Genomic DNA, 10,193 nt, shown 5'->3' with positions numbered 1-10,193 from the left:
GAGTAACTTAAGTAACTAGTAACTAAAGTAACTAGTAACTAGTAACTACAGCTGTCAGATGAATGAAGTGGAGTAACTAAAGTAACTACTAACTAAAATAACTAGTAACTAAAGTAACTATTAACTACAGCTGTCAGATGAAAGAAGTGGAGTAACTTAAGTAACTAGAAACTAAAGTAACTAGTAACTAAAGCAACTAGTAACTACAGCTGTCAGATGAATGAAGTGGAGTAATGTAAGTAACTAGTAACTAAAGTAACTAGTAAATAAAGTAACTAGTAACTAAAGTAACTAGTAACTACAGCTGTCAGATGAATGAAGTGGAGTAACTTAAGTAACTAGTAACTAAAGTAACTAGTAACTAAAGTAACTAGTAACTAAAGTAACTATAAACTAAAGTAACTAGTAACTAAAGTAACTTGTAACTAAATCTGTCAGATGAATGAAGTGGAGTAACTTAAGTAACTAGTAGCTTAAGTAACTAGTAACTAAAGTAACTAGTAACTAAAGCTGTCAGATAAATGAAGTGGAGTAATTTAAGTAACTAAAGTAACTAGTAACTAAAGTAACTAGTAACTAAAATAACTAGTAACTAAAGTAACTAGTAACTACAGCTGTCAGATGAATGAAGTGGAGTAACTTAAGTAACTAGTAACTTAAGTAACTAGTAACTAAAGTAACTAGTAACTAGTAACTACAGCTGTCAGATGAATGAAGTGGAGTAACTTAAGTAATTAGTAACTAAAGTAACTAGTAACTACAGCTGTCAGATGAATGAAGTGGAGTAACTTAAGTAACTAGTAACTAAAGTAACTATTAACTAAAGTAACTAGTAACTAAAGTAACAAGTAACTAAAGCTGTCAGATGAATGAAGTGGAGTAACTTAAGTAACTAGTAACTTAAGTAACTAGTAACTAAAGCTGTCAGATGAATGAAGTGGAGTAACTAAAGTAACTAGTAACTAAAGTAACTATTAACTAAAGTAACTAGTAACTTAAGTAACTAGTAACTACAGCTGTCAGATGAGTAAAAAGTAGAATATTTCTCTCTGAAATGTAGCGGAGTAGAAGTAGAAAGTAGCATGGAAAGAAAAGAGTACAGTAAAGTACAAGTACCTCAACATCTGGACTGAGTACAGTACTGGAGTACATGTACTTAGTTACACTGCACCGCTGCCTGACACCCCCGCAGACCCCCCTGGACTGACCCTGTCACTTCCTGTCTTTTTACAACTTCTTTACCTTTGCAGGTGTGTGCCAACAACATGCAGCTGTCACACATCCAGACGGACACGTTGAATATGAAATGGTCGCGTCATATGGAACACGTCATATTGTTGAATATGAAACGGTCGCGTCATATGGAACACGTCATATTGTTGAATATGAACTAGTAACTAAAGTAATATGAACTAGTAACTAAAGTAACTATTAACTAAAGTAACTAGTAACTACAGTACTATGGCTCCTGTACAGCTGTAGTGGGACCTACTCACCCTGAGTCGCTCACTGTCACCGCCCGTTCGGCCATTATTCTGCTTCTCTCACACACACACACACACACACACACACAAACACACACATACACACACACACACACACACACACACACACACACACACACACACACACACACACACACACACACACACACACACAAACTGGCCTGAGAACCTGCTGATAGGCTCGAGTTGTTTGATTTGTTGATTGAGACAGCTCCCCCGAGCGGTGCCTTCACGGCTCTCTTCCCAGCGTGCGTTGCGCTTCTGTCCCCGCTCGTTGCAGAGTTTCGTCCCGCCTCTGTAGAACAAAACAAGCGCACCCAGCTACGGAGGGCGAGACAATGCGGAAGTAGCTTTTCCAAACATTGCAGCTCAGCTGTGGTAGTTTAGACTACTTCCATGTGCTGACATCAGAGAGAAATATTAACCTTTCACATTTCTTATAATAAGGGTTTAGTTCAGAGGTCCGGACCAGGCTCGCTCCCCGCCGGACACAGCTGCTGGTACGGAGCCGAACTAATCCCGTTCCTAGTTTGCATGTTCAGTGGGACCCGGATTAGTGCGCGCTGACAGGCTATGGCAGGCTAATGTCACCTTATAACTAATTATTAACTCAATATTAGCAGGCTAATGTCACCTTATAACTAATTATTAACTCAATATTAACAGTCTATGAATGTCACACGACCTGTTACACATGTCACATTATAAGTCGCAACTATAGGCTCAGAAGCATGTAACAATCTCTCTAAATGTGTGTAGAGAGTTGTGTATCAGTCTGGTAAGAATCTCTAAATGTGTGTAGAGAGTTGTGTATCAGTCTGGTAAGGATCTCTAAATGTGTGTAGAGAGTTGTGTATCAGTCTGGTAAGAATCTCTAAATGGGTGTGTAGAGAGTTGTGAATTCAGGTTTGTTAAGAAGACATCTGTGCATGCATAATCAGATTTGCTAATGTGTAATAATCTCTAACTGAGTTTTCACATTTGCACGTGTATTGAGATTTGTAAACATGAAGACAAATCTGTAAATGTGCACATTTTAGGACACCAGTTTTCTTTGTGAATGAATAATGTATTGTAAATAATCTTTTAATACTATGTTAAACTCCCATAGAGGCAGGCAGATTTGTATTATTAAAGGCCAGTTAATTCATGGATCAGGATACTATACTACTACTACTATACGCAGGCACAAGTTTGTATTATTATAGGATTAATATTGTAATAGACAAGAAGGAAGGCAATGTGATGTATTCTCAGGCAAATTCATTTTTAATCCTCTGAATCCAGAATACTGTAAGTGATTATACGATTTCTTTATGAGGACAATGCACATTTATCAAAATGTCTTTGATTGTGGTAGTGTTAGTCTGCCTGCTAAGTTTTAGTTACCCAGCATGCAACTCTTTATAGTGGGAGGATACCGGAGTACCCAGAGGCATCCACGCAAACACGGGAAGAACATGCATATTCCACACGGAGATTGTGCATGGCATTGCTTTTGTCTCGCTTTACTCTTCACTGTGGTTACACAAACTTTCAACTTTATAAAAACTGTATAACGCTAACTCTCTTAATCCGGGTTCAAAACAGAGTTTTACTGTAAATCCTGTAAACATAGCTGTTTATGGCACTTTGGGCATTCCATAGACAGAGTGTGTTGTTGGTGGGCGGGACAGTTTGTGACGTGGAGCATAACTCGGCCCGTCCACTGGGAGCTGCAGCCTACACACACAGACACGCACAGACACACACAGACACACACTGACACACAGACATGTCGTTTCTGATCTAATGTGACTGTTCACAGATCAGCCCCGAGGCTGGAACACAGCTCCAGAGTTTCCTTCACAAACCCGGGTGAGTACTGTCCTTGGGCCTGCAGACTTCTCCTGCTGCGGTCTGTGCTTAGTTTCCTTCTCCACTAACGTCTGTTCCTAACAGCGCCACTCCCTGTGCATGTCAGCTGTCTCTGTCAGTGTTCTACCGGCCACTGCCCAGTAAAACATTCAGACCATACAGTGGATCATAGTAGCAAGGATTCCACTGGGGCTGAAAAAAGACAGAAAATGAATTTCCCCAAGAGCGATTTATGAAGTATACATTATTATGATAACCATTAATAAAGATTGCTTGTTTGCTGGGAGTTCACTGTACTGACGTGGAGCATTTCCACAATATTTGTCCCCAAGTCCCGAAACATTTCACAACAGGACATGTAGGAGGACATCTGGGATTTAGTTTATCAGGTTGTTTAGAATTGAATGCAGGATGACCAGCACTCGGCCCAGCGTGACCTTAGCATCCAGGAGTCCATTCACACACTTCTATCTGCATAGATCTCTTCTATCCCTTTCAACTTTTACAATTAAATCCTGTATGGTAGTCTTTTTTATACCAGGATAGAACATCATATGTTTTGTAATTTATTGTAATTCCTCTCTGAGCAGTGCCCCAGGACGTTTTGTCTGTCTCACTGGGACAGGAGACGATGGTGCAGGGGCCGCCAGCTGACAACAGTGGCTCCAGGTTCACTCCTCTGGTGGTGCTGGAGCTGGCTTCAGACACTAACCCAGAAGCTATCGCATGGTTACTGAGCCGGATCAGAGACCAGCAGCAGAATGGAGGTGTGGAAGCTCTCATTACTCCCCTCTGTTCCCGGCCCATTCAGTGTTACTGAGTGTGTCCTGATGTGTCCCAGGTGCGGAGCTTCTGGTGGAGCAGCTGGGCCCGGGAGTGGACGCTCAGGAGAAGGAGAACCCCAACGTGTTTTTGGTAGGGGGTACGTGGCAGAGGCTGCTCTCCGGGGCTGAGGATGTGGGCCTCTTCAAGGAGTTCAACGATGGATCCATGAGAGGCTTCACCTGCGCCAACAAACAGGACTTCAAGGACTATCAAGGTAAAGTCCCGGAGCAGCGGCATCATTTCTGTTCTGTTAGTGTTTCTGCCACAGAATAGAGTCTATCTTAAACAGCTGTAATCCATCAGCCAAAAAACAGTGGTAATCTATTGAGTGGCTGGTCAAATTTGAACATTCACTTAGCCATGTGGCTGGCGGACAAAAGAGTTAACTTTGGTCCCTGAGTGTAGCTGAGCCAGTGTGACTGCAGCATAGCTCCCAGTTTGTTAACATGTCTCTGCTGTGTCTTCCCAGGGGACGGGGACTCCTTCCTCAGTATGGCCGAGTGTCAGTACATCATTAAACACCTGCTGGACACATTACGGGCCAGGCACGAGACTCATATTCCGGGACACTCTGAGGTCAAGCTCTACCCTGGGAAGTCCATTAGTGAGTGTTGTACCTAATATTACCATGTCTCTCTCTCTCTGTCTCTCTGCAGTATAGAAACAATAAATATGCAAATGCAGTGAGATACTCTGAGGCGAGATAAAGAAACAATGAGCGTGCAGTAGAGATAGAGTCCTCTATTCAGCGCCTTTATTCGTCAAATGGTATTAAAGCAGAATGTAATCACTTTGGACAAATGATGCACTCAGAAAAAGGCAGAGGAAGTGATGGAGCTTTGCTGAGGCTCTGTATGAGACAATAGAAGTGATTGCTTTAGCTGGTGCATTGTGCTCACAGCTATTGTCTGCTGAGAAAATGAAGCTTCATGTTCATGTGGTTAGACAAGTGAGTTCAGACAAACAAGAGTCAGGAAAGGAAATGGTTTTATGTCACTCAAAAGTCAGTGAAACGTCTTGCAAAAATTCAAACTTTGAGCAAATAGAGCTTCACGTAACTAGCTGCAGCACAGACAGCAGTCAGTCTGGTTCTGAAGGAGGCTGGGCACACAGGAGGAAACAGGCTGTTTTCTTGTTCCCATGTCAGTCCGCAGACTGCAGTCCAAGGGGATTCTGGTCCAGGTATTTCCCCTGCACGATAAGGAGGAACTTAAGCGTCTGTCTTTTTCCTGGTATGGGAAGGTGAAGTTGTCCCTTCAGCCTCTGGGTAAGCTGAAGAAACACCAGTTCTCTGTCATTGTCTGAGATCAGCACATGGTTGATATGGGTTCTGATGCCCAGAGGGGTACTGTTCACACAGTGTTTTTCTTCTTTTTAATATCAGGAAATTCAGTTAACTTTTAATTATAATGGTTTTCCCGTTGCACCTTGTCATTGACGTTCCTTTGTTCTGCAGACGACATCAGACACTACTATGGGGAGGGCCAGGCCCTGTACTTTGGCTTCCTAGAGTACTTCACCTTTGCCCTGGTGCCCATGGCTCTCATTGGGGTGCCTTACTATCTGTTTGACTGGGAGGACTACGACAAATATGTGGTCTTTGCTGCATTCAACTTGGTGTGGTGCACTGTGATCCTGGAGGTAGGGACTGCGTCTGCATGTAGGGATCTGACACATTGTGATAGAGCAGCCGATAGAGCAGCTGGTGCATGGCAGGAGTGTAATACCGTGTTGAATGAATATCGATCATGTGAAAGCTGAGTAACGTTCCACCACCAGCTTTGGAAGCGCTGCAGCGCCTCGCTGGCCTACCGCTGGGGCACGCTGAGCAGGAAGAAGGCCTTTGAAGAACCTCGGCCTGGTTTCCACGGCATCCTCGGGTTCAACCCTGTGACGGGCCGCGAGGAGCCACTCTACCCCCACGCCAAGAGGCTGCTGCGGATCTACCTGGTGTCACTGCCCTTTGTCTTGCTCTGTCTCTACCTGTCCCTCTACGTCATGATGATCTATTTCCAGATGGAGGGATGGGCGCTGTCCATCCACGACCAGGAGCCCAGCTTCTGGACAGGAGTCCTGCTCTTCATCCCCTCTATAATCTACGCCGTGGTCATTGAGGTCATGAACCTCATCTACAGATACGCTGCCGAGTTCCTGACAGAGTGGGGTGAGTCAAACATATGCATCTCCAGCATTTTAAAAACATCCGGTCGCAGCTGCACCTCTGGGACACTGAGGGACAGTTAAAGTCAGATGCTCCTCCATGCTACAGTTAAGGTAGCATGCACAGAATGGGCTGAAGACAACATGTTTCTGTGGACTTGGAGTTTGGACTCTTGGACTACACAGTAGTCTCTCATGCCCAGCTCTATCTCCACAGTGCTGTGGAGTACAGTCTGACTACACCACAGGTGCATTATGGGATGAAAGGAAATCCGCCCCGGGTTGTTTGCATCAGCAATCCCACCAATCTGTCCCAAAATGTCCCAGTTAGAGAAGACATGTCCTAAATATATTCTTTATAAAACGTCCCAGTTAGAGAGGACATGTCCTAAACATATTCTTTCTAAAACGTCCCAGTTAGAGAGGACATGTCCTAAACATATTCTTTATAAAACGTTCCAGTTAGAGAGGACATGTCCTAAACATATTCTTTATAAAACGTCCCAGTTACAGAGGACATGTCCTAAACATATTCTTTCTAAAACGTCCCAGTTAGAGAGGACACGTCCTAAACATGTTCTTTATAAAACATCCCAGTTAGAGAGGACATGTCCTAAACATATTCTTTATAAAACGTCCCAGTTAGAGAGGACATGTCCTAAATATATTCTTTATAAAACGTCCCAGTTAGAGAGGACACGTCCTAAACATGTTCTTTATAAAACGTCCCAGTTAGAGAGGACATGTCCTAAACACAGTCTTTGTAAATGTCCCAGTTAGAGAGGACATGTCCTAAACATATTATTTATAAAACGTCCCGGTTAGAGAGGACATGTCCTAAACATGTTCTTTATAAAACGTCCCAGTTAGAGAGGAAACGTCCTAAACATGTTCTTTATAAAACGTCCCAGTTAGAGAGGACATGTCCTAAACACAGTCTTTTTAAAACGTCCCAGTTAGAGAGGACATGTCCTAAACATATTATTTATAAAACGTCCCGGTTAGAGAGGACATGTCCTAAACATATTCTTTATAAAACGTCCCGGTTAGAGAGGACATGTCCTATACATATTCTTTATAAAACGTCCCGGTTAGAGAGGACATGTCCTATACATATTCTTTATAAAACGTCCCAGTTAGAGAGGACACGTCCTAAACATGTTCTTTATAAAACGTCCCACTTAGAGAGGACGTGTGAGACATCCAAACTTTCTTCACAACGTGACATTTTCAGTGTGTAACGTTAGGCCGGAGTTAGTTTCCTGTAGCGAAGGGTTTTTGAGAAGGGCAACAGAGAGAGAGAGTGCAAGAGAGAGAGAAAGAGAGAGAGAGAGCAAGAGAGAGAGAGAGAGAGATAGGGAGAGAGAGAGAGATAAAGCCTGGCTTGCTGAATGGCACGCTTTATTCTGGAAGTGTTCTTCTGTTGATCCAGACCTTAGACCATTATATATACAGTCTATGATCCAGACCTTAGACCATTATATATACAGTCTATGATCCAGACCTTAGACCATTATATATACAGTCTATGATCCAGACCTTAGACCATTATATATACAGTCTATGATCCAGACCTTAGACCATTATATATACAGTCTATGATCCAGACCTTAGACCATTATATATACAGTCTATGATCCAGACCTTAGACCATTATATATACAGTCTATGATCCAGACCTTAGACCATTATATATACAGTCTATGATCGAGACCGTAGACCATTATATATACAGTCTATGATCCAGACTGTAGACCGTTATATATACAGTCTATGATCCAGACTGTAGACCGTTATATATACAGTCCATGATCCAGACCAGTTTCACAGTGACATGAACCAGACTAGAAAGCTGCATTAAATCCTGGTTCCTGTGTTCTGACTTGTCCACCTGTGTTTCAGAAAACCACCGGCTGGAGTCTTCATATCAGAACCACCTGGTCCTCAAAGTATTAGTAGTGAGTATAATCACCTGGTCCTCAAAGTATTAGTAGTGAGTATAATCACCTGGTCCTCAAAGTATTAGTAGTGAGTATAATCACCTGGTCCTCAAAGTATTAGTAGTGAGTATAATCACCTGGTCCTCAAAGTATTAGTAGTGAGTATAATCACCTGGTCCTCAAAGTATTAGTAGTGAGTATAATCACCTGGTCCTCAGAGTATTAGTACTGAGTATAATCACATGGTTCTCTGTCCCCCCCCCCCCCCCACAGTTTAACTTCTTTAACTGTTTCGCCTCGCTGTTCTACATCGCCTTTGTCATGCAGGACATGGTGCTGCTCCGTCAGGTAGGCCTTCCATCCCCCCATCCGTCCTTTTACCTTCTTCCCTTCATCTTTGTTGGTTTTGTCCTAACTTCTTCCTGTATTCTTCCTTTATGACTCTTTATTTCCTCTCTCCCTCGTGTTTTTTTTGTGGATGCAGAGTCTGGCCACGCTGCTGATCACCAGTCAGATCCTGAACCAGCTCATGGAGGCCTTCCTACCCTACTGGCTGCAGAGGAGACGCAACAAGAAGATGATGCGCAAAGTCCAGAAGAGAAGAACTCTGGAGGACAAAGAGCTCCCATTGGCTGAGCAGGTCCGGCTGGAGGCCGACATGAGCACGTACCTGGTAGGTGCACGGGATCCCTTTATATGCAGATTAAAGCCTTCACATGATCTATTACCCATCAGAGTGTGTGTGTGTGTGTGTGTGTGTGCGTGTGTCTGTGTCTGTCTGGCTGTGTGCGTGTGTGTGTAGGGTACGTTTGATGACTACCTGGAGCTATTCCTGCTCTTTGGCTACGTCAGCCTGTTCTCCTGCGTCTACCCTCTGGCCGCGGTGCTGGTGGTGCTGAACAACATCACCGAGGTTTACTCGGATGCGTTCAAGATGTGTCGGGTTTTCAAGCGCCCCTTCTCTGACCCTGCAGCCAACATCGGAGTCTGGCAGGTGGCTCACACAGAGATCGCTTCAGGAACTTTTATGGATTTAACACGTTTGTCTTGACACTGACTGCTGTCCCACTGTCTCTCTGTCCCCCTGTTTATCTGTCCCGCTGTCTCTCTGTCCCCCTGTATATCTGTCCCGCTGTCTCTCTGTCCCCCTGTATATCTGTCCCGCTGTCTCTCTGTCACCCTGTCTGTGTCCAGCTTGCCTTTGAGGCCATGAGCGTGATTGCTGTTGTGACCAACTGTTCGCTGATAGGCATGTCTCCACAAGTCAAGGCTTACTTCCCCGACTCTGAGTCCCAGCTCATCCTGTGGACAGTGGCTATTGAGGTAATACGCACACACACACACACGCACACACACTCACACGCACGCACGCTTGCTCGCTCACTCACTCACTCACTCACACACTCACTCACACACTCACTCACACACTCACTCACAGGAAAGAGATGATCCCATACAGTCTTTATTAACTTTGGAATGACTTGTGATAGAACAAGGCTGGGCTTGTCTCGGTTCCAAAAGCACAGCCAATATCTCCTTAGACAAGTCCAGGATGTCCAGAGGCAGTCTGCACGGCGAGGAGCGGACCTTTTGTCTAGCCAACACTGATCAACTTCTCATTTCACGCTGCTTGGGGTACACTGGCTTCTCCATCCTGCAGCATTCTCTCACTGGAGTGTACAGGACTGGAAAGGTACACCAGCTCAGTCCCACCTGGGGGACATGCCAACATGTGTCAGCTGGTCCTGGATACTCCACTGTCCCGTGGGTGTCCTGAGCAGTTCTGACAGAATGATTTTCACACAGAAAGAGTGTGCCTTGGTGTTGGGCTGCATAACATAATGGGGATAAAAAAACAGGTATGCCAACATAAATAAACGACACAGATTACAACACAGATCGACAA

General features: G+C 44.0%; 2 protein-coding genes across 4 annotated transcripts in view; one reads left to right on the top strand and one right to left on the bottom strand.

The window, feature by feature from the left end:
- Positions 1 to 1,573, bottom strand: part of abhd5a (abhydrolase domain containing 5a) — a 13,958-nt gene extending 12,385 nt beyond the window's left edge. The window contains exon 1 of the mRNA XM_034874001.1: positions 1,497 to 1,573. Within this exon, the coding sequence (XP_034729892.1) occupies positions 1,497 to 1,531 (35 nt within the window). The 5' untranslated portion in view covers positions 1,532 to 1,573. The remainder of the gene's footprint in view (positions 1 to 1,496) is intronic.
- Positions 1,574 to 1,808: 235 nt separating this feature from the next.
- Positions 1,809 to 10,193, top strand: part of ano10a (anoctamin 10a) — a 13,208-nt gene continuing 4,823 nt past the window's right edge. The window contains exons 1-13 of one of the 3 annotated variants that reach the window (XM_034873998.1): positions 1,809 to 2,005; positions 3,313 to 3,362; positions 3,953 to 4,129; positions 4,204 to 4,401; positions 4,657 to 4,791; positions 5,335 to 5,454; positions 5,644 to 5,828; positions 5,967 to 6,351; positions 8,250 to 8,305; positions 8,561 to 8,635; positions 8,772 to 8,960; positions 9,090 to 9,281; positions 9,482 to 9,610. In XM_034873998.1, coding sequence (XP_034729889.1) covers positions 3,994 to 4,129; positions 4,204 to 4,401; positions 4,657 to 4,791; positions 5,335 to 5,454; positions 5,644 to 5,828; positions 5,967 to 6,351; positions 8,250 to 8,305; positions 8,561 to 8,635; positions 8,772 to 8,960; positions 9,090 to 9,281; positions 9,482 to 9,610 — 1,800 coding nt within the window. In that variant the 5' untranslated portion in view covers positions 1,809 to 2,005; positions 3,313 to 3,362; positions 3,953 to 3,993. Of the gene's footprint in view, positions 2,006 to 3,192; positions 3,363 to 3,952; positions 4,130 to 4,203; positions 4,402 to 4,656; positions 4,792 to 5,334; positions 5,455 to 5,643; positions 5,829 to 5,966; positions 6,352 to 8,249; positions 8,306 to 8,560; positions 8,636 to 8,771; positions 8,961 to 9,089; positions 9,282 to 9,481; positions 9,611 to 10,193 lie in introns of those variants that run through there. The other 2 variants (XM_034873999.1, XM_034874000.1) reach the window with 2 other exon arrangements.

The sequence above is a fragment of the Etheostoma cragini genome, chromosome 6 (genome assembly GCF_013103735.1).
Source record: "Etheostoma cragini isolate CJK2018 chromosome 6, CSU_Ecrag_1.0, whole genome shotgun sequence".
Classification (NCBI taxonomy): Eukaryota; Metazoa; Chordata; class Actinopteri; order Perciformes; family Percidae; genus Etheostoma; species Etheostoma cragini.
Note: the sequence above shows the minus strand (reverse complement) of the source record. Positions and strands in the feature narration are given on the sequence as shown.